Here is a 27,514-nt window from a genome sequence, read left to right on the forward strand (position 1 = left end):
CACGCCGCCCGCGCGTCGCCCGCACGTCACGTTCTCGCAAGTCGTCGCCACCAGATGACGTCTCCGGCTCATCAGAGTCACCAGGGAACAAAGGCGTGGCCTGTGACTTGTCCCGCCCCGGCGCGTGAGCCCGCCTCCTCGCCCGCTGCATTCGGTGCGTGCAAAGACATTCCTGCAATTTCAAAAACTATGTACACACAATGCAACTGTCCGCCCGGAAGCCGCCGCCGCCCCCCAGCACGCGCCCTGATCCGAGTGCGTACCCTGTCGATCCATATCTTCCATCTCCGCCCTTTGAGCGCTGCGCGGAGCCTCCCTTTCCAGCCTGACGCCCTCCCCGCGCCTCTCCCGTCTCGCTTTGTCGGCCCGCAATCCTGAGATTCCATGCGCATCGTCACTGTTCGCGGCCAGCTTCGCCTACCGCGGCGGCTCGCGATCCGGCAGTACCGTTGGCCTGGCTGTCGAGGGAGTAGTGGCGGCGTCATCGTAGTTGCTGCTGCTGGGGCTGCAGCTCGTCGCCGTCGTCGTTCCCAGTGGCAGCGTCGTGGCGGCACTGCACTTCGCGACCTGGTAGCCAGAACGTTGTCTCGTCAGCACAGGTGACCTGATTCTCCGATCCGAGGGGCCAGAGCACAGAAGGCAAAGTATCAAGAGCGCGGATCTCAGGCGGTCGAGAACAATCGCCCTCTCCACAAGTTCCACACCACGGAAATTGAGACGACAGGGGAAAAAAAAACAGGGCAGAAGGCGAGTGCTAAATGAAGATTTCCCCCCTTACCGGTCCGTGGCCCATTTGTTGCATCTGTAGGGTGCAGCCTCCGCAGTCGACGTACTCGGTAACTGTGGTGTAGGAGTCGTAATACGTGCATGTCCCTTTCTCGACCGCCCCCATTTTCTGCGCTTCAAAGAGCTTGGTCGTGCAGCCGGTACTCGGGGAGGGCGTTGTAGCGGGGCGGATCACGGCGTTGCCAGGAATGGAGGTAGGTGCCGGCGTAACAGTCGCCGGAGTAGGCGTGCTCGGCCATGGTGGAAGCTCTCTCTTCAGCGGCGAGGCGGCTCTACGCGGTGTCAGTCCGTGGTCAGGAGAGTAGGGAGCGGCATGACGAGCGAAAGCCGGAAGGGACGTACACATTGCTCACAGTCAACGCAGCCACCAGGAGAACGAGGAGGTTTTGGATTCCCGGCATTTTTCCACTGTTGGTATTACAGAGCGAGCGACAACAAGAGCGGAATGCGTGGCGGTCGGGCTCAAAAGGCTTCGTACTGCCTTTTAAAAATAGGCGTATCGGCGGAAGCTTCTTTATATGCTCGCAGCTCAGAGTGAAACCTGAGAACTGGATGCGAACAACGCTACGTAGTTATATGGCGGTGACCTGAACGTGTCATTTCAGGGAGGCTGCTTCTTACTTCGCCGGTACTATGACGGGAACGTCGTGCACGCACACCACGAAAGGGCGGTAACCATCCACTCAGACCCTTCTCCCGCCTTTCTCGCCAAGGGCACAGATCACCAAAAGCTTCGACTCGCCGTCTGCCGACGCTTTCGCCAGGCCTGGAATGGCGCGGCCCACACGTCACGGTTGTACAGGAGCCGGAAGGTAGACAGTAGGGCTGAATCAAGCTCCAGAGTCAAGCGTGGGCAAGCAACGCCCCGGCCTACGACGTAGCTCTCAGCTGCTGCCACATGCGGCCCAGCGCACACGCCACGACCGGACATGGCGAACGAGAAGCCAGCCCGGGCCTTTGCCAATCAAACAACCTGAAACGAACCAATTGGTGGAAAAGCCACCATGCTACCCCATCGAGCCACACGTGCGTTAAAGCATCGACTTTCCCAACCTTAACTTCTGTCCGGCAGTTGGCCATAATCTCCCCTCCCGCTCGCTTCCTGCCCCGCGCATGCAAGTCCCGCCACTGTTCCACCGTCTCGCATATATACAGCACTTGTTCGCCCTCCCCCGCATCAGCCTCGCCGGGTGCTTCTGGAGTGAAGTGAGACGCTTGTGGATGCAACCGACAGATGAGCTGACAGGTCAGCCGCCACACGGGCGCACAGAGCCATCAGCTCCCCTCGATATTCCCTCGCGCTCAGCAGTTTCGCAGCAAGCCTCTCCCCGAGTCCACAAGCACAAGCGGAAGCCACCAGAGACAATGACCAGAAGGAAGGAGCCCGATGGAAAAGCGACCACCGGCCCGTAGACAATGATGAACAAAGGGCGGCAGACCAACCAGGTGACACCGTGCTTCAGATCTCCTCCTCCTCCGCCGCCATCTTCGACGAGTTCTCCGGCCGCACCCGGCTGCCTGACTGGCTTCCGAGAGACTCGTTTCTCCCATCGTTTTCGGCTCAATAAAAAAAAAAGCAGCTCGCTTTCCGTGCACGACTGCAGCGGGCGACATGAGAAACCGGCCGATGGACATATCTGGATGCGTTTGTATGGTTTAATATCCACACAACCGCTCCAGCTATCTATGAAGAAACGGCTGTTCAAACCCACGTCCAACGTCCACATACTTGCCCCAACTGCCCACGCAAAGGATCGCCGTACGTCGATTTCTCTCGTCACTCCCCGCGCGACCAAAACCCTCGTTCTCTCATTTTCACCAGGAAAGAAAAAGAGGAGGGGAAGCGAAAAAAAAATTGTTGAATGTCCCAACGCTCAAGCATGTGATCCGTACGTATGTATGTCGATGATGGGGAAATCAGGCGGCGACGTGCGTGCAGCATGCATGCATCGTCGTGATTACGTGCATCACCGACCGACCGACCGCTAAACTGCAAACTTGAAGAGGCCCCCCTCCACGCATGATTGCCTGCCGGGATGGTTGAAAATTTGGAGCCAATAGAACGCGCTGTATGCTTCTACCACCATGCAATGCCTGCCTCCCCCTCTTTTCCGTGCGTCTTTTGGGTACTTGCCGGAGCAGTGAGGAGTTTAGGTTCCAAAGCCATGTGTGACGAGCAATGTTTCCAGTGAACGCTTGGCATTGAATCTTTCCCATTTCAATGGTTTTGGCGGGAGTTGATGCGTGTCTCAGTTGTGGAAACCTGTTGTCGTGGCAGCTAGCGAGAATGCTGAAGGCTTGTTTCAACGGATCAACTAGCGTACCAAGAAGGACCAATGGCGTACATAAGCTAGATCCCTGCTCTCCCCGCACTTTAGATCCCCGCGATCCAGGGTTCAGGCAGCAGCCAAGCAAAAGAATGATTGCATGCGGACCAAACAAGAGCCTATCCTCGGAGCTGAGCGGGCCTCGGACCTTCGGACAACAGGCTTGGTTCATTTGATGCACATCAAGACTTTGGCTCACGATCGTGGGGCTACTCGACACTCCATGACGATTAATTAAGTACACTCATAGGCTATCTGCGAAGGGTGTGTTGACCGGAGTCGATACTAGGAAATCACAATTATGAATGCCAATTTTCTTGCAATGGGGCTGCCGCACTTTTGGTTGGCTGTCCTGCGCGCACATCCTTCAATTTTTTGCAGGGAAGGTCATGTCTTGGATGTCCCTGGGAGCAACGGGGCTATCGTGCGCTGGACGCCTGAGATTGTACCCTTAAGCACCCTCGTCGTCATCGCCGATGCGGATGGCGCCTTCGCTGGTAAGGCCGTGAGTCCAGTAGCCGCCAAGCTCCAGGTGGGTATCGGACAGCCTGGCATGGCTAAGCAAGAGCCAAAGACCGAAGACTGGCTTGGCAAGAAGGTCCAAGACAGCGTAGGCAATGATCTCATCGTTGACAGAGGCCCTGCGGGAGCCGTCCGCAACACCCCAGACGCTGTTCCACGTTAGCATTGAAGAGTCGTGCACGCACCGGGGAATGACTTACATGGGGTAGGCAGTCCAGAGGATCAGGGTAAACAGAGCAAGGGATCCGAAGAGCTTGCTGACCTTGTCGCCCCGAGAGAATGCCTTGGCACGACCGTGGATAGCAAGATGCCAGATGACGACAAGGTAGGCAATGCAAGCAATGGTATACCAGCCCCATTTCTGGGGAGTACCCTCGTTGCCGAAAGCGGCGAAAAGACCAGTGAGAATCATGATCTCGTCGGCCACGATAGCCATCAGAGTGTGGGCGCCATCGACTCCGGCCAGAAGGCAAAGGTCGAGCAGGAGCAGAGGCGTGGTCAGGGCCCAATCGACGTAACGGGCCCAGAAGACCTGACGGTAAACGTCGTGGTAGGTGTCGGGAACGTGCTTGTGCGACTCACGCACCCTGGTGTGGTGCTCAGACACACCATGACCAGTGGCCATTGCGAAGTACGAAAGAGAGGCAATGATGGTGATCAGGGTGGTGACAACATGGTACAGGCGGCGAGACTGCAAATGGTTAGCCAAAGGCGTGACGTGTCTCTGGCGTTTGTGTTGCACTCACTGTTGGGACGGTCCAGGACAGGCCAGAAAAGGTGATGGTGGCAAGCAGCATCAGCACAAAGACGACCCAGAGCGTCCTGGCGCCGGCCTCGCCAGCATTCTGGTGGATGGGGTGGTCGGCTGGACTGTGGTCAGTGAGTGCAGGCGGATTCTGCGTGGGCACACGTACGGACGACGGTTGGGACGGGGTCGACCGAGGGCGAGCCCGTGCTGGAATCGAGTCAGAACGATTGCCGCTCGCGCAGGCAGCAGCGGGAGCTCCCTTACCTCGTGGGGACGAGCAGACTGCTCGTCTTCTTCAGCATGTCGGCAACCTGCTCGGGGTGGATCATGGTGGGCGATTCTTTGTCTCCGGTGGCAGTTTGGAGCTGGAGAGAGAATCAAGGGCGCGGAAGAGAGGTGAAGAGGAGAAAGCGGAGAAGGCAGCGAGGTCCAAAAGTACCTGCGAAGCTTGCCTGAACCAGTCACCCCGCGTTGAGCTCTGTACACAGTACGTCATGACGCTAGCTGTGGACGGCAGGCGGTGGTCTGTGCTTCCCATCGGACGATCAGCCAGGGCCTCCGGTTCGCTCCCGCCCATCGATGCTGCCACCCGCAATCAGCATTCCCATCTCCTCAAGCCCGCGCCTTCCCCGACTGGCCTGTCGAAGCGCCCAGCTGCAGCGGTTTCCCGGTCTAGAGCCGCGGCAAGGCCTTGAAACAGCGTAGTTGCTCAGGTGACGGCCCTCTCGCGATGTGTTGATGGAATGCAGATGTCATCCGGCCCATGGCGGCGGCGGCAGTGGCTAGGAAGCTGGGTTTGTTGATCTCAAGGCCTGGCACCGCCGTACCACGGCCCCGCTAATTGCCTGGGTTGGGTCGATGTCTCCGCTGCGCCTGCAGCTCCGGTCTCCGATTACATTGTCGTGGCGTCAGTGTCAGGCGCTCCGCCCTTCCGCTAACGGTCGCAACGGTCGCAGGCGGTTCTTTGGCGTTCGGCGAGGGTGGAAAACAAGACGTGCGGGAAAGCTGAAATGCTCGACTCTGTCGCAGATATGTAGCCAGCCCGCCCACTTGCGCTTTGCCCTTCCTGGACGTTCCTTATCATCCGCCCTGTCCTGCGACCGCTCCGTCCTGCCACCATCCCAGACAGTTTGCCTCGGCCTTGCGAGTCATATCTCGTGGATAAGCCTGGCCCACACCTGGCGCATCGAATTTATCTGAAAGCGTCGACGAATCCACGACCATGCACAAGAGAAGATGGAACACTCGCCGAAACGGCCTACCAGCACATGGCAGGGGTTGGGCCCATGCACATTGGAGCCTTGCCACCCTTTCAATTATGCCGTCATCTTCGAAGGTGCTTGCCAGTGCTAGACTCCGTCGAGCAGATGTCACAGGATCGGGAATATGAAGGAATAACACCGTGATCCGCCCAGTTTCATCACATCAGCGAAGGTGAGTTTCGCCAAGAACCTACCGGACGGCAAGCACTATGACTACGTTCCAACGCCATCAAGAAGTCCACGCCGAAGGAAGTGGGAGATCCCATCTCTCATGCCCACCTAATGCATCACGATACGGACGCCGTTTGGGTCCGCAACGGTTCCAACCAGCCCAATCAAATCCGCAAGAAGCCCGTTTTGGGTAGGGTAGGGTACCCGACTGCGAAGTCGCCCAAGCCAGCGAACTCGATCCAACTCACCGCGGTAGATGTAGGATTCGGTTGCCCATGTGGATAGCGTTTGGTGCCGTTCGCACCTGACATGCACGACCGACAACGTCGCTCAAGTCAGCTCAGCCTCAAGCGCCTCTTGATTTTCCTTGCTTCATGTCTCTACGCTTTTTTCCCCCGCTTGACGTGTTCTTTCTTCTCGAGGCCAGCTCACGGCTTTGAGTCGGTGCTCATCTTTCTTAACTTTCCGCACACGGCAAGGCGCCGCACTGGCCCTCTGCCCTGCAATTTCCTCTTCTGTCCACCTTGTCCGCACGACTGCCTAGAAGGCCGAGCTTGTTCTTGGCTCTGCGCTGTCCTTGAATGGATTTGCGCGTCGCTCGTTTTGCTGTCTTCTGTCTCTCTCTTTCATACCGTTCGTCATTGCCCGCTCTCACTTCAATAAAAGCCAACCCAATTATCCGGACAAGTTCCACAGGAATTTCGCTCTGGGACCTCCGGTACCTGCCAGCCTTATCCAAACCCAAGGATCTACCTCGGCTGCAATATAAGGTGAGCATCCAAAATGCATCCCCATGTCAACTTGAAGCAATTTATTAGTCTCCACTGGCCTTGCGTGCACAACAAAATGTCTGATTCCTTGACTGTCACGTGGACTGAGGTTACTGAGGTCTCTCTAAACCGGACAAATCACAGGCTTAATTCATCCTACCACAAGCGATACAATTGAGGCCTCTTCGACTATACGACAGGATGCTAAGCATGTTCGGCAATTAGGTTGCCTATTCATTGCCCAGATTTGTGACGTTGAGTTATATGTCCGGGCATACAAAAGGGCTGTGGGGATGGTGAGAATGGTCAGCACGCTGCAAAATCGCAATCGAATCTCGAAATCTACAGACACTAGGGCTAGGGATATCTGGTGGTGAAGGTTGGAGGTACTGCGGTGAAGCCGCGCGTCGGGTCGCCTCTGCGCCTACACGTCCACCTACTTTCAATCACGGTCATCCGCTCAGCACTTCAACTTCTCGTCAAACTTTTGCCTGCTGCCCCAACCTAAGCGTCATCTACTCACAATCAGTCTGCTCAAGTCTTGCTCACCTCCGCACTCCTGTGCGGCGGCTCTGCTTCGGGCTGCTTGCACTCCACTCCACTCCAGCAGCTCGCCGATACTAACACCTTCCACGCCATCGCCACGGAGCAAACCTCAACCTCACCAAGCTCTGAAACCAGGCAGATCGGTCGCTGCTGGTGCTCTCCACCCAAAGCGTTTCTGCGTCAGCAAACAAGAAAAAACACCTCTGGCAATACTACCCCAGGCCTGACAGACCGCACGTCAAGCTGATCCAGCTGCCCGATTCGAGCGACCCTCACCACCATGCAGATCCTCACTTCTGATGAGAGCTATCAGAACCTTTCCGAGTACGGTCAAGTCAACGGCGACAACGACACCCGAGATCTCGCAGTCTCACCGACAGCAAGCCTTGAGCCATGCGAGCATTGCGGCGAGGAGTACTGTACGGATGCCGAAGTCGGCGTTGCTCAAGAGGTTCGCATGTACAGAGCTACACCAGCTCGCATCTCTCATTCCGCGTCTTCAACACCGGCCAAGCCTCTGCGCAAGAAGCGTAAGCTCGATTCTCTGGTCTCGAGGGCCAAAGAGCAGGCCAGTAGGTTCTTGAGGTTCTCGAAGATTGAGCGGAAGAGTACTTACTGCACGATAGTCCCAGATGCCCGCCTGAGACACTCGTCAGCTGACCACGCCATGGCTACCGAGCCCGCCAATTCCATGATCAGTACCGCGGGCCAGAAGCCGGGACACGAGAAGCGGAGAGAGTTGAAGGTCCAAATCCCCACGGAGGACTTCGTTGGACGCGGCTCGGCACACAGGCAGTATGCCAACTCCAGTCAGGCTGACGAGGACGAACCATCGAGCCCTTTCGGCATGGACCCGAGCACACCAGAACGGCGCAAACTGGATGAGCTTCATGAGGGCGTAAGGATCGTCTACAAGCGCAAGTCGGCTTCAAAGAGCTCTTCAAGGTTATCGGCGTTCTTGAAGCGTAAGTAGAACAGTTCGGCTGCATCGGCGACGGTGGTTTGGGTTCATGGGCGTTGGCGGAGGGTAATTTGTTTCAGAGTCAGGACACCCTGGCGGCGAGATGTTCCATATGTGATTGGGCTTTTCTCCTTTCACATTCGTTACAGAGGTCCGGGTCCAAGATGGAACCATTCTCTTTTCTGACCTTCCACATCGGTGGACATGCATGGTCCGGTCGTACGGCATGGAACGCGCTGTAACCTCGCGCAGCCTCAGGAGCGGGGGGGTCGGAGGGTTCAATCACATGCGTAAGGAGAACAATTAAACACAATGGTTTGCGTTAACAGTGGGTAATGCCCTACCTCTGCAAGGGCTGGGGAACACGCAGCCCATTTCATCTCGAAGTTGGTCTTGCGAAGCACCGACTGTTGGACACGTTGCCACGGGGCGTCGTGCACGTGTAAGAGCCGAGCTGGCGGTATAGCTCAGAGGTGTTAAGCTCCATGTGGGGTTACTGTGTTCGGACACAAACCAGGCTTTCACAGGCCAAGGGCGGGGCGGGTGTATAAAGGCGCTCAACGCCCTCGAGCAAGCGAGAGACGAAGGCTGTGACGAAGGACCGACCCGCAGCAGCCGAAAGGCCCGATTCAGCTTCCCTCTTGGACCCAGAAATCCGCATACGGTGCTTCGAACATGCAGGTCATTTACTGCTTCAGTAAGGTGGCATGCGGGTAGCAGCGTGGGTAGGTCTTGGCATGGCTGGCGACATGACTGAAGAACACCAGACGTCGCTTCACCCGAAGGTTCGCCAGGACTCCCATCTCCCAATCGACGCAATTGCTGCCACGAAGCGCTGTAACGCGCACCGCCCTCGACGCTCCCCATGTCGCGGTGGGGGCCGCCTACTCGGTCACAGGCGCACGCTGAGCGCAGAAAGCGCGTCGGGCACCGCTGGGCGATGAGTTCACGCGACCGCCGGTCTTCTGGATACGTACCGCCAGCCGCTGTCGCATCCCAGTCGCCGGGCGGTGCCAATCGGTCGTCCGGTGCAGGTTTCGAAAGTCGATCGCGCAAAAATTCGCAGCTCCACCGCATGACCGCATGCGCGCCAGACACGACGGGGCGCGAGTGCGCGATTTCAGCCACGGGCTCGCGTCCATCAGAGTAACGGCGTCTGGACGCATTGGATCGCGGCGAGGGCGTGACTTGTCCGCACCTTGGTGTCCCGGGACACACAGCGGCAGGGGTTCACAACACCATGGCGGCGGGCGCAGACGAGCCACGGGCGGAGCGGCAAACTCTGCTGACGGTCAAGAGCTCGGGGATCGCCGGCCTCAGGCCCGTGCTGGCTGCCGGGGCTGAGGCTGCTGTGTCAGCGAAAACACGACTGGCGGGCGGCCTCACCGATGATGGCACCCCTCTCGCACGTCAACCACGACACGCAGCGCGCTCTGCCGTGTTGCGGATGACAGAGGCCGTCGCTGTGAGAGGGTGCCGCGCTCAGGCTGCGTCAGGCGCTCGTTTGGGAGCCGACTTAAATAGCCAGCGGGGCGTTCTTGCTCTCTCGCGGCGATTGTGTGGGCCAGTGGTTCGGCTAGCGCGAGAAAACCATCAAGGTGCTCAACGCGATACACTACCTTTCGCCGCGGCCCTCAGCCGTCCACTCCTCCTACTAAAGTCAAGCCCCCGCCGCGCCTCCGACCAACAACCTAGTCTTAAGTCTTTTGCTGTCCGGAATTTGCGTCAGGCTTTGGACCATCAGACTTCTGCCCGGTCTCAGTGAAGCTTCCCCTTCAAAAATCCCGCTGCCGGCTGCTTTTCGTTTCACTCACGCATCTACCCGTCGCCGCAACCGTTTCCGTCATGGAAAACGCACTCAACGTTGCACACCTGGTCCTGCGCCAGGAGTCCGCCGAGTCCGGCGGCTCCTCGTCCGTGCCCGCCGACCTTATTGGTACTGCCGGCTACTGTGACACGACCAACGAGTATGACGGGAGAATGGGCCTCAGGATCTCCTCCATCTTCGTCATTCTGGTCGGATCTCTCGCTGGTGAGTGATTGCCGCCGTTGTCCCAAAATATTCTCCGGATGCTCACTATCGACCAGGTGCATGGTTCCCCGTCTTCGCCCGCCGCCATGCGGGTGCCGGTATGCCCGAATGGCCCTTCTTCGTCGCCAAGTTCTTTGGCTCCGGTGTTATCATCGCGACAGCCTTCATTCACGTGAGCAGCTTCTGGACTCCTGTGTACGGTATTGGCGGTTGGCCACTAACACGCTCATCAGTTGCTTGCGCCCGCCATTGAAGCCCTCACCAACGAGTGCTTGACTGGCCCCATCACCGAGTACGACTGGGCTGAAGGCATCGTCCTCATGACCGTCATGGTGCTCTTCTTCGTCGAGCTCATTGCCATGCGCTATGCCCACTTCGGTGGCGGCCACGACCATGGTCACGACCATGGTCACGACCTTGAGGCCTCAAGCGATGCCACGGGCGCCACCAACAACCATGTTGACATTGCCAAGAGCGCCGACACCATCGAGCCTACATCGTCTACTCCCGGCCAGGACCATCTTGGACACAGCCGCAACCACGGCGCCAACGAGGATCTCAACGAGGACTGGGAGAAGAGTGGCGTGATCCCCGAGTCGTACGCCGCCCAGCTCACCGCCATTTTCATCCTCGAGTTTGGCGTCATTTTCCACTCGATTTTCATCGGCCTGACCCTCGCTGTTTCGGGCGAGGAGTTCACCACCCTCTACATCGTCCTGGTCTTCCACCAGACCTTCGAGGGACTCGGTCTGGGTTCCCGTCTGTCGGCGGTGCCCTGGCCCAAGAGCAAGCGCTGGACCCCCTACCTGCTTGCCATCGCCTTCGGCATCTCGACCCCCATCGCCATCGCCATCGGTCTCGGCGTCCGCTCCAGCTTCTCTCCGGAAAGCGCGACCTCGCTCATCGCCAACGGCGTCTTCGACTCGGTCTCTGCCGGCATCCTCATCTACACCGGCCTCGTCGAGCTCATGGCCCACGAGTTCATGTTCTCCCCCACCATGTCCAAGGCACCCATCAAGACAGTCCTTTCGGCCTTTGGGCTGATGTGCTTGGGTGCCGCCTTGATGGCGCTGCTTGGCAAGTGGGCATGAGCCCGCGGAGAGGTTCGGAAGAAGCGTGTACGATACAAAGTTCTGACGGATTCGTGCTTTGGTTTTACGGAAAGGGGGAAAACAAAGGGGGTTGGCGCCTGGCGCTTTCTGATGGGAGAGTACAGATCGGCCTTGGACTGGAAATGGGATAATCAGGGCGCGGGCGCATATATGGCAGGGGCCTCGGTATGCGTTAGACTTCATTTCTTTCTTGCTCCTTTTATTATTTTGCCCCTACTTACCTCTTTGCCCTCTCCATTAATGAGTTACGGAAGGATACCACCACTTGCGACATAGAAAGGGAATGGGTTGGCTGTCTTACAAAATTAAAAGTCTTGATTTGTTGCTTGTCTTCATGAAACCTTTCTCTGGGCTGAGGGGATGATGATTCGTGAACAGATCAGTATAAACTGTACTGCCTGCTTCGATCCCAATTCTGACATGTCGCCCAGCAAGAATTTTCAACGCGCTTCTTTTTTTTTTTAGCTTTCGGTCCGGTGCAGCTAGTCTCAGGTACGTGAAGACGTTGTCGTGCGGCGGCGTTGCGCCACTGCTCGTTTCGGCTCTAAACTTCTTACGTATAGTTTGCCCGACCCATTCTCCTACAGCTATGAGCCGTGTCCCAAAGGCAAACATTGCCGTTATGCGGGAAGTGCTAACAGCATAGCCAGGGTATGCCTTTTGGCATCACAAAGCTGAGCCAAAGTGCTGAGACTGTACGTCAGTCAGGAAGAGGAAGAGTTCGGGAAATCTGAAGGCAAAGGCATCGTTGCATATATATATGATTTCAAGGTGGAAGGTTGAGAGCGCGGGATAGGTCCGTGACGCATTGTTTTTCGGGCAACCTCTGCTGAGGAAAGTAGTTGAAGGCGCACGACGGGGGATATTCACGTTGTGTGTCAGCATCAATGTAGCAAAGAAAACATGAAGTGATGAAACCGCAGCAGCGAACCAGATGACGCAGACGATAGATTTGGTGGTGGGGTGTCGGGAAGGGCTTCCCCACATGCAGCTCTCAAGTCACTTCCGACGAAACTGCCCCTCCATCGTCTCGTCAGCATCGGCAGACGGGAGAGGGCACCTAGCCCGCAACCCCATGTCCTCCTCCTTCGCCGCCGCTCGCAGCGCCGAGCACGCTCTCAAAGAATTTCCGCTATTCAGGACAGGACTCACCATCAGGTCTTGATGAGCAGGATACTTGATCTACAGTATGTGGTCTCGTCCCATCTGCTAATGCTACGTCATTGGTTCACACCATGCGGTGAGTACCTCCGCATATTTCTTCGCCCAGCCCTATCCGCCGACGTAAAATGTCCTATATGCCAGGAAAATACTACATGTTCCAATCTGTTCTCTCATCAACCCGCACTTGCCATGCATTCCGGCCCGCCCTACAACAATTTCAACCGGAACTTCTTCTTGTAGTCATTCGGTAGCATGAGGTCCGTCCAAGGGGCAACCTGAGCGCTTTCGCTCTGCTTCCCCCGATGAGTTTTGATCCGCCCCTTAATATTCTTCCCCCTGGCATTCAAAGATCTTTCTGCTGGCCGAACTTTATGGTGGTGGTGCTGAGAAGTGAGAGCCGAGCACCAATCTTCATCGCCCGAAGAATCCTCGCTCGGGAACAACCACTTCTCTCGACTCTTGCACTGCTGCTTCGGCAGCGGCGGCGACGAAGATTGCAGTACTGCAGCCGCAGTATCAGCACCACCACCTCCGCCGGCCTTTCCAATCTCTCGCCCGCGAGACGGACCCGCAGCAGGATCCACCACCACCGCCACCTCTGCTGCCTTCTGTTCCTCGTCGTCGCTATCGCCGCCACCGCCGCCACCGCCGCCGCCACTAGACACCGAAAACCCCTCGATCCTGAGTCTGACCTCGCACGTCCTCGGCACCACCGTCTCCCGCAACCCCCGGACGAGCCACTCCGCGCCCCACACCGCCCGCAGCCCGACCTCGCTCCCGTAGTGATCGCCTCGCAAGTCGCAAATCACCCGTCCCCGTCCCGGCCGTCCGCGGCGGTGGTCGTCCGGTGGCCGTGCTCCTCCTCGTCCCCCGGGGACGACGACGACCTCGGGCTCGCGGCTGCTGCTGCTGGGGTTGGGGGTGGAGGTGGGGTTGGGCGGCCGCGACCGCTTCTCGATATCGTCGTCCTCGATCACGCGCATCCACTTGAAGTGGCGCCTCGTCCGTTGGGCTTCGCCATCACCGCCGCCGCCGCCGCCGCCGCCGCCGCCTTCGATCTTCAGGACGAAGGTCTTCAGCCCTGTTAGCACGTCTTTTGGCTGCGTCGCGGAGCCGTTCTGTAGCGAGCGCTGCCACTGTGGGAGCCGCTGTGTGGAGTGGTGAGCTTGTCGTCCTTCTCCTTCTTCTTTTTCTTCTTCTTCGTCTTCTTCCACTACTTCCTTCATGTCGCCGTGGTGGTGGCGGCCATGTCCGTGGTCGTGGGAGCAGCAGCAGCCGTGGCCGCTCTCTTGCTGCTGCTTCTGCTTCCTCTTCGTCTTCCTCTTCGTCTTCGTTCCCCCGCGCCGTAGTGACGTTGACGTCGTCACTTTCTCCTTCCCCTTGGCCCAGAGGCGGCGGAGCGCCAGCGCCGTGCAGGGTTTCGGCCAACAACGCAGCCGGGCTGGTCGGTGCCGCTGCGTCTCTTCGGTCGTGGCGTCGATGGAGTCAGAGTGGGACGAGGGTGAGGACGAGGATGAGTGATGGCGGCTGTGGTGTTGCATGAGGTCGTGGTTATGAGCGTGACCACAGCAGCTGGTGCCGTGATGGCTGTGGATGTCGCTCTTCTTCTGCTCCTTCGTGGCTGTGGAACGGCCATGTTTGGACTTTGGTGGATTCTTTTGTTGTTGTTGCCGTTGTTGCCGTTGTCTGTGGCGGGGGAGTCTTCCTTTTCGTCGTCGTCGGTCCTTCCGCCGTGATGATTCGCTTTCGGCGAAGTAGAAGATGGAGGAGGAGAAGGGACTGACGTCGATACTCGCCGGGTGTTGGTCGTCGTCATCGTCCCCCTCCAAGCTGCTGCTGCCACTGCCACTTTCGCCGTCGCTCCGAACCCGCGACCCCTCCTCCTCCTCCTCCTCCTCCTCCTCCTTCTCCCCAACCCGGCGCAACCGGCCACCACGTCTCCGCAGCCCCGACCGTCCCTCGCCACGCCCCCGATTGCGAGACCGCTCTCCCGCCGCCGCCTCCTCCTCACACGACCGTCCCTCACCCCCACCAGGAAACGCCCCCCGCGGCGTCAAAACCTCAAACGCGTCCCGATCCGTCGTCTCGAGCACGAGGTGCGCCAGATGCGGCAGGTCTGACGCTGATGCCGTCGACGTCTCGCGGACGAAGCGGAGCAGGTCGGCGGCGGCGCAAAAGTGGAGCGTCGTGGTGGCGTAGAAGGCGTGCAGGACGCGCGCGGAGAAGGCGCGGCTGACGGTCAGGAGGCCGGGAGGGAGGGGCGTGCTGGGTGTCGGTGTGGATGTGGGAGGGCGATGGGGGGAGGTGGTCAGCGGCCGGGCTTGGAAGCGGAAGTTGTTCCCGTCATCGTCATCGTCGTCGAGTGGACGACGTTCCAATCGCACTACTACGCCGTCTGGATTCCCCCACGCCGCCAGCGCAATGATCCGGGCTTGGATCGCCGCGGGCAGGCGCGCCCACGGGAAGAAGGTCTGTCCGAGCTCGACGCAGTGTGCCGTTCCCTCCACCTGGACCTTGTTGTTGATGACGGTGTGGAGGAGCCGTTCGCGCGCATATTCATGACCGCCGCCGCCGCGCCGCGCCGCCACCGGCTTCAGCATGTCGGCCGCCTGCCGCTTCGCCATCCGCCCGAACCAGACCGCGTCGGGCTCGTACCGCCGCTTGCGCTTGACGAGGAGCTGGGGCCGCTGACGCTGTCGCTGTTGTCGTTTATTCTCCCTCTCGCGCCCCCGTAGCCAGTACTTATACCGCGACTTGGAAGAAGGTCGTCGCGCCGCCGCCTTGATCAGCTTGGCCCTGATCTTGACCACCTCCCAGCCGCCGGCCGGCAGCACCCAGTACTCGCGCGGCTTGTCGTAGCGCAGGTCGCCGGCCTGCACCGGCACGACGCGCCCGCGGAAGGTGGTGAGCGTGTCGTCGAAGCCGCTGCGCCAGGCTTCCAGCCGCGCCCGCGCCGTCGCTTCGGACCGCGGGCTGCTGTACGGCGGGTGGTGGTGGTGGAGGTGGAGTATCTTGCTGGACAGGAGCTTTGGAGCCATTGGCATTGGGGCGGGTTGGTGGCGGCGGTGGTGGTGGTGGTGGAGAAGAAGAGGGAGGCCTTGATGGTTTTTTCCTTGGGGAATATCAAAAGGGTGTGAGGATGAGGTGGGAAGAGACTTGTGGTGAAGTGATGATGTGGATGGACGGAGTTTGGCGAGAAGCAGTACCGTGTTGGCCGGTCACGGAGGATGGGGCCAAATGATTGGAAGCCCATCTGATGCAGTCCCTGCATTTGCCGCCTCAACAGCTTCGATTCGGTCACTTGACGGCGTTTCCGTCCTCCTGTCAGGAGCGCTTTGTCCATGTGTAGCGAAATCATCGCAGCCCTTCTCCATAGTGACCACATCGATGGCCTTGTCTCAGTGTACACAGCCTGCTTGGACCAGCAAAAGTCTATTGACACCCATTATTTACATACAAAGCGCTTCCAATCTTTGCCACCCTTGGCGTATCCTGACTTCTGGAATCTTCTTAGTAGCTGCTCCCGCAACCAACATGCCAAACATCTAGAAAGCTCTTTGATTTTCTAAATCTCGCAAAGGATGCCACGCTCCTTCACGCGCATTTGAAGCAAACATCCGGATCTGGGCATAAGATTCAAGTCATAGGAAGCCACTATTGACACAAGCTTGGTGCAGCGTCACTGGCAGTCTGGCACAATTGAAAGGTAACTAAATAATGACGCGAAAGCATGTGGATTGACCAATCATCTCCGTCATTAGCAGAGAGTTCCTACTTCTCCATAGCCGCAAATATCTGGTATACAAATTCATCGCTAACGGCGACGCCTAGATCCTGCCCCGTCCAGACGTAGCCTTGTCATCGTCGTCGTTCTCGTCTTTGTCATCGTCATTATGGTCGTCGTGGTCGTCAATCGTCATCGCCATCGCCATCGCTGTATGACTGAAAGATCCTGGTGGCGTCCATGTGCGCTTGCAGGAGCTCCTTCAACTCCACATGGATAGCTGGTGGTAGGAGGTGGAGGAGGTGGTCCAGCTCCACCCGGGTGATGAAGCTGCCGGTTCTGCCGTCCTGCCAGTCCATATGGCGAAGCTGGTCCAGAATCCTCGGCGGAAAGTGGTCGTCGATGATCGCCGATGCCACCCTGAAGCCTTGGCCCCTGACCCGGGCCAGCTGGCGGGACATGTCCGCAATCATATCCGCGACCATGATTTGCTCGAGATTGGCAGCTGCCTGGGCCTCTCTCAGCTGGGTCTCCAGCTCGGCGATCCTCTCGTTTTGAAACTCAATTTGCCTGTTCTTGCGGGCAGTCTCCTGCTCGAGCGCAGCTATCCTGTCCACCAAGAACTTGACGTCCTGATCCTTTTGGAGGACGTGGAGGGTAGCGGCAAGAGTAGTCTCAACGTGGCCCCAGTCTTTCCAAAAATAATATGGGGCAGCGACGGCCTTGAGTGTCTCCAAGGCACTGGAGTACGCGTTGGGAGTGTTGAGCGAGATGCTGACCAGGGCATCGAGTACCAACTTCGGCGGATGATCTTGCTGCATCAGAGCGGCGCAGCCCATATCGACAAGGACAGTGGTGGCACTTATGCCCCACTGGCCCTCAATGAAAGCGTCAAGGCAGCCCAAGGAGGCATTCGGACGAGACATTGCTGCGTTGCGTTCGAGATTTAACAGGATATGCAATAGCGCGCGAGCAGGACGTAAAACGGAGGGATTTTAGGTGTGCACAAGCGGCTTGTAGAACCAAATGATGCAGAGCACGCATGAGCGGGACGTGGAAAGATTAGAGCGGGCGTGGGAGTGAATGTCAAGACAGTGAATGACCCGAGAACCACCTCCACCACCCGCCGCCGCCGGAAGGATCACGCATGTACCAGCCACTGTACTAGAACTTTCGAATCACCACTGGACTCGGCTATCCACTTGACTTGACTCCGTGCTTACCTCGTGTTTGCTAAATCTTGCCTGTTTGGACGCCGCCTGGTTTTCACCACGTCGAGGCCCTTTAGTAGACGGCGCGAGGCAATCATCTCTTTCATGGGAAGCGCGTCTGCGCCGCGAGATGCGACGACCGCGCCTGCTAGCTGGCTGCGTAAAAGCGATGCCTTTGCGCACCTCCGCCCTGCTTCTCTCCACAACCTTCACACAAGCTCGTTCCATCCACCACACCACAGTCAGGTACCTTGAAATCCCCACCACACACGCCACAACGATCTCGCCGACTCACCTAAACACAGCCACGCCGGTCGCTCCCAGTCAGCTCCAACCACTTCCAAGCGACTGATGTGGATGTCGTGGGCGAGAAAGGGTTGGGAACGGGTGCCGACGCCGACGCCGGCTCCGGCTTTGTGGGATAATCAGCGGGGTTGGAGGGTGGGTGATGGGTACACGCGCTGCGCTGCCTGTCTGCCTATCTCCGCGAAGAGAGCCGCGTGTTTGGGCGCGTGAGTTTCGGTGGAGCTCGACATCGGGATGAGATGGTGTCGATTGGGTACGTGAAGATGTGGGGATCGGCTGCTCTGCGTAGATGCGCGAGCTATCGCTCCGGACGTGGTCTGGGATGAGATATTTGGAAGTCATGGACCTTGAGGGGCCACATAGGTTTCGAGGAAGCCGCCACAAGGAAGCTCTCAATGGTAGTTTGGTTGACTGGATATCGATGACCGATGAGGTTTAACTTGGAGAGGTGACGCGTCTTGTCCGAACTCGAGATCAAACGTCAAGTACCGCCCCAGCTTGCGCATGCTGCGTACACTTCCCGTTTGGGCTGGACGAGTATCTCAACTGCATGTTGAACTGATCCTGGGACGTGATATATAACCAAGAGTATGGGTAGGCTTTGCTCCGGGTATTTTCAATGATCGGGAGTGGTGCTGCGTGGACTGTGGTTAAGAGTGGATGGATGGGCTGATGCCGCATTGTATGGTCTTGATCGCTAGTCTGTAGGTATCTTAGTCCGATAAAAAGATATTTGGGAAACCTTAGAGCAAGAGAGCGAGGAGTCGGCGCTCGGATACCTTGTCCGGTCGCAGTGGTTGTTGAGGAAGCGCGGACGTCGGTTGGAGGCTCGAAGCGGTCGGCGGAGCGCAAATGCACTGAAACACCCGGAAAAACGCGCCCTTAGGGGGAGCTGCACACCTCTATATGCTTTTAAATCAGTCATTGGGCGCCTGACGTGCATGTTGTTGTGGACGGCTCGTGACTCGGAAGTGTCTGCGGGGGAGGTGAGGTGGCTAGCGGGCGTCGTCGTCGTCCGTCGCCGGCAGCAGATAGAAGATGAACACTGAACGCTCACTCTGGTAGACAGTGATTGCGCATAGAGAGCAAAAATCTGGCTGGTGTAAATGTGAGACAGCGGCGGGGCTGAATTGGTGCGGTAACTTCGATCCGTCAGGCCTGACCTTCTGGATCCCTGAGAGGTGCCTCTTTCCCTTTGTGATCGGAAGACCGTGGAAGGTCGTCGAAAGTGCAGCGAAGTGTGGTATGGAGGACGATGAGGCTTGGCCGACTTCGTCCTCGAGGTTTTTGAATGTGAACGGGAAGCGGAAGCGTTTTTGTTGTTTCGAGCGGAAGCGATGAGGAGTCGTCTTGGAGAGACGCGAGAGGTTGGGGGCTCGTTCCGCTGGTGGAGAGAACTCCTGGTGCGGTCGGAGGACAACGATCAGCCTGGTGGATGCAGATCCTGGCGGCTGTGATCGTGTGGTAGTTATGCCTTTCAGCTACCAATTGGTGCGGTCCAGAGTGGGAACACGATGGACGAGCCTCAAATGGAGAAAAGCATGAATGATGATGAGGATTCGATGTTAATTAGTCGCCTTTTCATAAATGGCGATTCGAATGAGGGGGGGACGGCCCTCTTCTTCGGGGGTGCTGGCCTTGGCTCGGGCCGGTCGTGGTAAGTGGTGTGGTATGTAGTGCCGGCCTCGATATCAGCCGCCAGCGCTTCGTCCTCGCTGGGCTCCGGATGGGTAAACCATCCTTTGGGAAGGCGAATGTTTTGGAGTCGACTGTGCGACTCGGCTCTTGCCGCGCCCGTATTCATGAGAACTGCCACGGCCTCCTCGTCTGAGTTGGGAGTTTTATGTGGGTCTATATACTGAACAGCCAGCTCTTTCTCTCGTCCAACGACAAAAAAACACTTAGTCCATGCGGCAAGGGTTTCTCCCATTGGTTCATGCCGCTGCCGATAACCGCATCAGGTTGGAGGTTCGATTTCGGTATGAATCGGAGTTTTTGCCATTTGGTCCTTTCTTTTTTACCTCCGCCGCAGGCACTACCCAGAAAGGAAGTCACGCCAGCAGATGGCTTTACTCCGGCACCGGCCGCTGCCGAAGCTCTCTCGTTATGCATGGGTTGATTGCCTGCTTTCTCTAAGCGTACGCAGTCGAGAAGTGTAAAGGGATTGCGAAGAAGCGGTGGAAGTGCCTCTGGCGTCGTGTAGCCGAGATATGTTCCTACTCCGCGCTTTAGATCTTCCCATCGGCGCGCTAGATCTTCTCTATAAGTCCTCCGAGATGACTAGCTTATCCAACGATATAATACTAAATGCTCTTATATTTCGCTATCCGCTATGCCGTTGAGGCGTTGAGAGTCAGTATGTGGCCGTCATCACCTTAGGAACTGGCTCAGGTGAAGCACCATACAAAGCGTGAGCAGTTGTTTTCGCACCAAATGGCAGATGCTCTTAGTTGGCGCCTTCCCCGTCCATCCGAAGCGTGCACGTGTCGATGGATTAATCACTGTTCACCCGTACGTCCTTCGACCCTGCCCACCCCCCGATTCCTATTCAGACGGCTCCCTCCACATCCAGCAACAATTACACCACACATTCCTCCTCAAAAACACCGATTTCTATCATATTGGAACCCCCAACTCTCTGACTTCTCCCGCTTCTTCTTCCCCTCTCCCCCCTCCGCATCCGCCGCCGCCGCCGCCGCCATCTCCACCTCCTTCACCTCTCCCGCTCTTCCCTGGCTCTCAGTCACCCAAGCCGACTCCTACGAAGCGCTGCACTCACACGCGTCGGCACCATCCTGGCGCTTTTCCGAGGCAGCGTAGGTCATCATCGAGGGACGGGGGGAGGACCGGCCCGGACCTTGGGCGCACGGTCGGAAATAGATACTAGAGCTGGAGTACCGCTGGGTGCCTGCTCATTCCGGCGTTGGGGGGGCAACGAGGCCGCGGATAGACTGGCAGGGGGAAACGCGTCCGGATTCCCTCATTGGCGGATAAGTATGTACAATTACAAGCTCCCGCCTGTTGCGGCCGTGGACGCTGCCGCGGCCAGCTGCAGGAAGCCTTGTAGGACACTGCGGCGGGCCCTCACAAAGCGGCTTCGGCGAGTCGACGCCATGACATCGGCGACGACGTCTCATCAGCAGAGTCTCAAGCTCATGACGACACACACACACACACACACACACACACACACACACACAGAGAGAGGGAGTACGAAAAGAGGATTGTCGACGTCTCGAAGCAGTTGCGGCGCCAGTGAAGCGCTGCTCCAACCACCAGGATGAATAAATCACTACGTCTACAACACCCTCTACGACACACACACTACACCACCAACGTCCCCTCCAGCCTCAAATCCCTCGAGCTCGCCGCCACAGCGACGCCGAACTCGCCGGCCGGCAGCACCCACTGCTGCTGCTCGACGCTCCAATAGCTGGCGTCCTTCCTCCGCAGCACGAACTCGACCGCGCCGCTCTCGCCGGCCGCCAGCGGGATCTTCTCGAACCCGCGCAGCTGGCGCGGCGGCGCCTCGATCCCTTCGGGCAGCGAGAGGTACAGCTGGACGACCTCGGCGCCCGCGACGCCGCCCGAGTTCGTGATCGACGCCGTGACCGTGGCGATGGGGGCGTACAGGTCCTCCGTCGCGTTGCTCGCCGCCGGGGTGACGACGAGGTCGGAGTAGGTGAAGTTGGTGTATGCTGGTAGGGGTGGCACGACAGTCAGCATATATTGACAGCAAGGGAAGAAAGAAAACAACAAAAAAAAAAGAAAACGAGAAACGGGGGCGAGGGACAAAAAGACTCACACAACCCAAACCCAAACTCAAACCTGGGCTCGATGCCCGCGCGGTCAAAATGCCTGTAATCGACATACAACCCCTCGACAAACTCATCGTCGACATCCGGCCCCGCGATCGCGACCCCATAGTCCTCCCTCGCCTTCGCAATCGTATACACCAGCTTCCCGCTCGGCGCCACATCCCCAAACAGCACGTCCGCCAGCGCGTTGCCCTGCTCCTGCCCGCCCAGCCCCGCCCACACGACCGCGACCACGTTCTCGTGCGCCAGCACCTCCTCGAGGATCACGGCGCCCACCGAGTGCACGACGACGATGATGGGCGCGCCGGCGGGCGCGGCGGCCGCGACGGCGCCGACGAGCTCGTTGCCGGAGTGCCACGGGTCCAGGTCGTTGCGGTCGCCGTCGACGCCTTCGACGGTGAGGTAGCCCTCGCCGGCGTCCGAGGTGATGAAGACGAGGGCGGTGGAGGCGGCGGCGGCGGCCGAGGCGGCCGAGGCTTGGTCGTCGGTCGTGGAGGCGATGATGGTGGTGGCGTTGCCGCTGGATGAGAGGCGCGCGCGGATGGCGTCGATGGGGGAGATGAGGTACTGGTTGCGTGGTTAGTTGGTGTGTGTGTGCGAGGAGGATCTGGGGAAAGGCTTGGGTTGGGGTTGATTGAGTGCTCTAGTACTACTACTTACCGGGAACTCGCTCGTGCCGGAGCCCCATCCCACGGCCAAGGTGCCGTTGTTGCAGGCGCGGTCGACGCAGGCGTTGGCGCCGTCGGGGTTGAGGCGGGCGTCGTCGCCGATGATGGCCAGGCTGCCGGCCGCGGCGGCATCCAACGGCAGCGCGCCGTTCTCGTTCTTCAGCAACACGATGCCGTCCCTCGCGACGGCGCGGGCAATCTCATTGTGCTGCGTCTGCGGCGCCGGGAACCCGCCGCGCTGCCCCTCGGCGGCCCACGAGTTGAAGGTCACGGGCGGGTAGTCCGGGTCGTCCTGGCCGAGGGCGTACCAGGCGGCGAGGATGCGCACCACCATGTCGTCGAGGCGCTCCTGGGCGATGTCGCCGGCGTCGACGGCGGCCGTCAGGTTGGCGCCCCAGTACAGGCTCTCGGGGGTTTTGTTGTAGTCGGTGCCCGGCATCGACATGTCCAGCCCGGCGTTGGCGCTCTCGACCGTCGTGTGGTGCGCGCCCCAGTCGGTCATGACGTAGCCCTGGAACCCTTGCTCTTCCTTGAGGAGGTTGTTGAGTGCCTTGTCGTTCTCGCACGCCCACGTGCCGTTGAGCTTGTTCTGTCATGACATGACAACATGTAAGTAAAGAAACCCTTCAACGGGGGATTGGAGACTGCTCACGTAAGAACACATAAAGGATGCCGGCCCGGCTCTGACCGCGTCGGCAAAGGGCCAGAGGTACAGCTCGTGCATGGCGCGGTCGTCGATGTTCTCGGAGACGGTGGTCCGGTTCAGCTCCTGCTCGTTGCCGATGTAGTGCTTCGCGCACGCCTGCACCCCGCCGTCCTGCATTCCGACGATGGTCTCGTACATGGAGATGCCCGTGAGGTACGGGTCGGGCGAGAAGCCTTCCCAGTTCCTACCGCCCTCCGGGTACTGTTGTTCGTCGTCAGCGATGAACCCTTTTCTCTGAACAAAAACAACAACAACGACAACAACAATCCTCTTCTCTCTCCTCGACCACCAAGCAAGCAGCAGCCCGTCCACAACCCAGAATCCAAAAAAACCCTCCAGAAACCAGAGCCGCAAAAACCAAAACAAAAAAAAACCCGCACTAACCTTCCCCAACGGCCCCGCCACCGGCCCCAACTGCACATGCACGCCCAGCGCCTTCGCCTCCACGCCCAGCGCCTTGCCTCTGCCATAAATCAACTCGCGGTCCCACGTGGCCGCCGCCTGCGCGCCCGCCGGCAGCGCCGACACGTTGGCCGCGTACCGCACCCCGAGGGGCCCGTCCTGCAGGCACAGCGACGGGTACCCGATCTTGGGCACCGCGTACGTGTTGCCCACGCACGGGCCGTTGCCCCACCCCACGCCCGTGACGATGTTGGCTTTCTCGGCCTGGTCGAGCTGGGCGAGGGCGGCGAGGGCTTTGGCGCGCGCGGCGGGCCAGTCGAGAGAGGGGGTGTGGGTTGCTGGAGACGAGGGGGGTGGGGTTAGTTTTTTTTGTTTGATTGAGGGTGGACTCGACTCGACTCTTCTCTTCTCTTCTTTGGGTGGGTGGATTGTTTGGGAGGGAGGAAGGAAGGAAGGAAGGGGGGAGGGTTCGTTTTCTCTTCCTCTTGTCTTTCTTGCTTCTCTTGCTTGTTTCTATTGATTGTCTGTGTCTTTGGGAGCATGGCATGGCCGCAAAGAGGGGAGGAGAAGGTTGGTGTGTGAGGGGATCTTACTTTGCGCATTGGCGATGCCAGCGGTGGCTGCGGCGGTGAGCGCCACAGCAATGGAGGAGCCCTTCATGTTTGCAAAAAACAGATTGAGGGAATGGACAGACCGACGGAGAGAAAAGAGAGCCTGGTGCTGACATTAAGAGCAGCCGGGCAGAGCGTTCATAAATGCAGCCACAACTTTGTTTCCATTTTCAGTGCGGCTCCATGCATGCCGAGGATGCAGCATGGCGCAAGGGCTCTATTGCTTTGACTCGCAGGGAAAAGCATGGCGATCAAGTCATTGCCGGCTTGCATGCGGCGATCATGGCATGAACAACGGCCATCACTTCTGCGACTCGGGAGCGGGGATCGGCGAGTAAGACACAAGGGTCCAGATGGCGTGTGGAGGAAACGCCGAGCCAAAGGGGATGAGCTCAGGAGGTCCTATGCGTCGTATTAATTGGTGGATGAATCGCTTGAGGCGCGGGACGGCGGGGGCCACGATGGGGTAAAAGGAGGGGCAGTGGCCGGAGCGAGAAGCGTGAGGCTTGGTCGACGGTGGACAGGCCGTCGGGTCGGCCGGGAAGAGCAAGCCGGGGTTGTGTCAGAAAAGCAATCTCCCGGCTTGGCCGCTAGAACAAGTTAATCACGACATCACCAGAGCCTAAACACGGACAGCCTTTCCAGAATCGTGGACGGAGCGCCAGTGCCGGCACGGGGTCGCTGTTTCACATGTTTTGATTGATCGTACGTGCGGCTTAAACTTTTTTTTTTGAGCGGCGATTCTCGGCATCTGCAAACAAGAGTAGGGATATTAATTAGTAACGTCATGGTCAGTTGAGCCCACGTCAAAGAAAAAGCATGCGCATCCGTTAATGCACGCTGAGCGTTTGAACCATGATCTCGGCATCAAGGTGATCATCAGTTGGCCTACGGAAAGCATTTCGGCCTACCTGCGCGGTACTCGACGCTTGTTAGCCAGAGGACTCCGACGTCTGAATGTGGATGGACTGGGTCGGCGATATATGGGGTCAACCCACCAGTAAGCCTCCTCCGTCAACTCCGTCTTCTTTTTGGGCTCCTCAGTCCACAATCGATCGCGTGGGACACTCAGTGGGTCAATGCTCCTCTTCACCGCCGTGAAAGAAAAACGTAGGTCACCGGAGTCGCGGAGAGAATTCTTGGCCGAAAACGAGTGACATTTACATAATCTATAGTCAAGTAATCGCTTGTGTCCGTATCCTTGCACGAACTCTGTTGTAGTGTTGTCTTGGCCTGACGAGGCATTGTAAGTGATGCTTTCCATCGCTAACAGTATTCTTTCGTGCCATCGTCCAGGGTCTTGGTAGAGAGGCTGGTTGCAGGTATTCTACCGCTTAAATGGATGCCTTGAGAGTCTTGAACGCATCGGCGCGGGTGCCGAGGAAGCGCTCCTCTGCCGTCTTCCAGTTGAGGACGCTCCAGATGTTCTGGACGTACGCAGCCTTGCCATTGAGGTACTGCAAGAGTAAACGTAACGTCAGCGTTTGCAAGCTAGGAACAACGATCTCTGTGGCCAATGAACGGACAAACGAAAAGGGAACCAGGGGCAAATACAAATGCATGGCAACACGGAGAGACAGAGACAAACATAAAGGAATCCTTACCTGCAGGTAGTACGCATGCTCCCACATGTCCACGCCGAAGATGGGGACCTCACCAGGGCCAACGACGGGATCCTGGTCCTTGCTGGAAAGACCGCACACGTTAGCCAAGACGCTCACCGCCGAAAGAGCGAAGAAAGAAAAAAAGAAAAAGAGAGAGAGAGAGAGAGAGAGCGGGCGCAATACTCACGTCGTCACAATCGCCAGCCTACCGCCCTCACCCTCCATCTTGACCAACCAGCCCCACCCACTCCCCTGGATCCCCAACAGCGCCTTCGCAAACGCCTCCTTGAACTTCTCCTCGGCGCCCCACGTCTCCGCGATCCGCTCCGCCAGCTTCGGCGCCGCCGTCGCGAGCTTGACGTCGCTCGAGTTGGCGGGCGCGAGGTTCTCCCAGAACAGCGAGTGGTTGATGTGGCCGCCGCCGTTGAACTTGAGCGCCTGCTGCAGGCCGAGCTGCGTCGGGATGTCGCCGGCCGCCGTGGCCGTCGCGTACGTCGCGAGCGCCGCGTTCAGGTTCGTGATGTACGTCTGGTGGTGCTTGCTGTGGTGCAGCTCCATGATCTGGCGCGAGATGGCGGGTTCGAGGGCCTGTTTGGGGGAGAGAAGAGAATTGGTTGGCGGGTGAGATGACAACGGATCGGGAGGGGGAGTGCGGAAAAGAGAGCGAGCGGGAGAGGGATGTTTCAGCGCTGGGTGGGGACGGTGGAGGGTTCAGAAAGGCCTATGGCGGCCATGTTTGGAAAAATCACGGGTGGTGGAGGGGTGAGTGCGCGGTGGGAGGACTGAGATGGGAGATGGAGTAGGACGATAGGAACGCTCCGTTTGAGGGGGCGCATGGATCAGAAATGACGAGACAGCTTACATCGTAGCCGTAAGGAAGCGGCGGGAGGCTGTATTTTTGGACAGACATGGTGGAGTTGGTGCCGAGCGTCGGGTTATTGAAGAAAGGCAGCTGGAAGGCAGACGCAGTGGTGGTGAAGAAGCAGACGATGAGGGTCAGAGAGAGGAGGGTTGCAGAGAAGACAGGCTGGCGTCGGGCAGTGGCCGGGTTGCGCTTGCGCTGGGCGGGCGGGACAGCAGGGTAACAGCACCATGATGTCCCGCCCTGAGGCGCACCTGCACTTAAAGCGCCGCGCGAGCGCACGCTGGCAGCGGCGCGAGGAGAGCCGACTGAAGCCATCGTCGCCATCGGAAAGACGTTGCGAAAGGGGCGCCTGGACAGTGTGAGGTGCGCAAATTCCAAGAGACTCAAACTTGCTCAATATCCGCTCGAAACGTGCTCATTCGCGCGCAGCTGAAGGTCCGGTGAAACACCAAGTCGCGCCTCACAATCAAAGGCCGGGTTTATAAGGGCAGGCAAAGAAGGGCGGGCGCTCTGCACTTCCAAGAGACAACAAAGCAATCAAGGCAGCGAGGAAGTCAGCGTTTCGTGGTGTTGACACTTGGCTGTTGGGCGTGCACCGCATCATCGACCAATCGGAAGCTCCGCGACGAACCCCCGCATCATTCGACACCACCATGTGCGGCAACTCGACACGCCTTTCCGCAGGCGGCACCATTGCCGTCTTACGCCCTCCGCCGCACGAGTCGCAACCATCCACCGCCAGCTGCAACCTCTTCTTCCAGAATCCCGGCGAGCTCCGTGGCCGCACACGCGCCGTCTTCCAGGCCGACGATGGTGGCTGCTTCGACAACTTCATGGGCTATTTCATGCTGATCCAGTGAGTTTGCTTGCTTCGCCATTATTCTCCATTCATGGTACTCGATCGTGCTGACGTGATCTTCTCCCCCCACAGCCACAACGGGGACCTGCTCGCGCGACCGTCGCTAAGCGAGGCCGCCAGCAACGCTCTCTACGCCATCCAACTCAGGCCCGCCGTGGACGAACACCAGAGCCTTGCCCAGCTGGACCTGGCCCATGTGCTTGACCTGTCCGTTGGTGACAGGGGCGTCATTGGCAGGAAGGTGTCTATCGTCACAGATTTGAAGGACACCGGCACCACTCTGGCTGAGGGCATCATTGGCTGGAACTGATGTCTTGAGCAACCGCGTGCATGGCAGGG

At 58.5% G+C, this 27,514-nt stretch overlaps 9 protein-coding genes across 9 annotated transcripts; 3 read left to right on the plus strand and 6 right to left on the minus strand.

Moving 5' to 3' along the window:
- Positions 1 to 417: 417 nt before the first annotated feature.
- BKCO1_9000140 (uncharacterized protein) lies at positions 418 to 1,187 on the minus strand (the record flags this gene model as incomplete). Its single annotated transcript, XM_020279783.1, has 3 exons — positions 418 to 567; positions 779 to 1,058; positions 1,129 to 1,187. 3 exons carry the CDS (start codon positions 1,185 to 1,187, stop codon positions 418 to 420), a joined length of 489 nt encoding a protein of 162 aa, XP_020133171.1.
- A 2,377-nt stretch (positions 1,188 to 3,564) lies between these two features.
- BKCO1_9000141 (family a g protein-coupled receptor-like protein) lies at positions 3,565 to 4,712 on the minus strand (the record flags this gene model as incomplete). Its single annotated transcript, XM_020279784.1, has 5 exons — positions 3,565 to 3,784; positions 3,836 to 4,326; positions 4,382 to 4,500; positions 4,550 to 4,590; positions 4,648 to 4,712. 5 exons carry the CDS (start codon positions 4,710 to 4,712, stop codon positions 3,565 to 3,567), a joined length of 936 nt encoding a protein of 311 aa, XP_020133170.1.
- Positions 4,713 to 7,412: 2,700 nt separating this feature from the next.
- Positions 7,413 to 8,105, plus strand: BKCO1_9000142 (uncharacterized protein; the record flags this gene model as incomplete). Its single annotated transcript, XM_020279785.1, has 1 exon — positions 7,413 to 8,105. The coding sequence occupies one exon, from the start codon at positions 7,413 to 7,415 to the stop codon at positions 8,103 to 8,105; it is 693 nt and encodes a 230-aa protein (XP_020133100.1).
- A 1,833-nt stretch (positions 8,106 to 9,938) lies between these two features.
- Positions 9,939 to 11,216, plus strand: BKCO1_9000143 (plasma membrane low affinity zinc ion protein; the record flags this gene model as incomplete). Its single annotated transcript, XM_020279786.1, has 3 exons — positions 9,939 to 10,125; positions 10,182 to 10,297; positions 10,359 to 11,216. The coding sequence occupies 3 exons, from the start codon at positions 9,939 to 9,941 to the stop codon at positions 11,214 to 11,216; spliced, it is 1,161 nt and encodes a 386-aa protein (XP_020133057.1).
- A 1,391-nt stretch (positions 11,217 to 12,607) lies between these two features.
- On the minus strand, positions 12,608 to 15,439 carry BKCO1_9000144 (uncharacterized protein; the record flags this gene model as incomplete). Its single annotated transcript, XM_020279787.1, has 1 exon — positions 12,608 to 15,439. One exon carries the CDS (start codon positions 15,437 to 15,439, stop codon positions 12,608 to 12,610), a length of 2,832 nt encoding a protein of 943 aa, XP_020133101.1.
- An 871-nt stretch (positions 15,440 to 16,310) lies between these two features.
- On the minus strand, positions 16,311 to 17,051 carry BKCO1_9000145 (uncharacterized protein; the record flags this gene model as incomplete). Its single annotated transcript, XM_020279788.1, has 1 exon — positions 16,311 to 17,051. One exon carries the CDS (start codon positions 17,049 to 17,051, stop codon positions 16,311 to 16,313), a length of 741 nt encoding a protein of 246 aa, XP_020133174.1.
- Positions 17,052 to 20,966: 3,915 nt separating this feature from the next.
- Positions 20,967 to 23,896, minus strand: BKCO1_9000146 (glycoside hydrolase family 3 protein; the record flags this gene model as incomplete). The annotated part of the gene is made up of 6 exons (XM_020279789.1): positions 20,967 to 21,340; positions 21,448 to 22,027; positions 22,121 to 22,717; positions 22,781 to 23,035; positions 23,219 to 23,574; positions 23,830 to 23,896. 6 exons carry the CDS (start codon positions 23,894 to 23,896, stop codon positions 20,967 to 20,969), a joined length of 2,229 nt encoding a protein of 742 aa, XP_020133173.1.
- Positions 23,897 to 25,181: 1,285 nt separating this feature from the next.
- On the minus strand, positions 25,182 to 26,640 carry BKCO1_9000147 (superoxide dismutase; the record flags this gene model as incomplete). Its single annotated transcript, XM_020279790.1, has 4 exons — positions 25,182 to 25,304; positions 25,452 to 25,533; positions 25,639 to 26,039; positions 26,314 to 26,640. The coding sequence occupies 4 exons, from the start codon at positions 26,638 to 26,640 to the stop codon at positions 25,182 to 25,184; spliced, it is 933 nt and encodes a 310-aa protein (XP_020133172.1).
- A 329-nt stretch (positions 26,641 to 26,969) lies between these two features.
- On the plus strand, positions 26,970 to 27,485 carry BKCO1_9000148 (oxoglutarate iron-dependent oxygenase; the record flags this gene model as incomplete). The annotated part of the gene is made up of 2 exons (XM_020279791.1): positions 26,970 to 27,172; positions 27,248 to 27,485. The coding sequence occupies 2 exons, from the start codon at positions 26,970 to 26,972 to the stop codon at positions 27,483 to 27,485; spliced, it is 441 nt and encodes a 146-aa protein (XP_020133069.1).
- Positions 27,486 to 27,514: the final 29 nt, after the last annotated feature.

The sequence above is a fragment of the Diplodia corticola genome (assembly GCF_001883845.1).
Source record: "Diplodia corticola strain CBS 112549 chromosome Unknown scaffold9, whole genome shotgun sequence".
NCBI lineage: Eukaryota > Fungi > Ascomycota > Dothideomycetes > Botryosphaeriales > Botryosphaeriaceae > Diplodia > Diplodia corticola.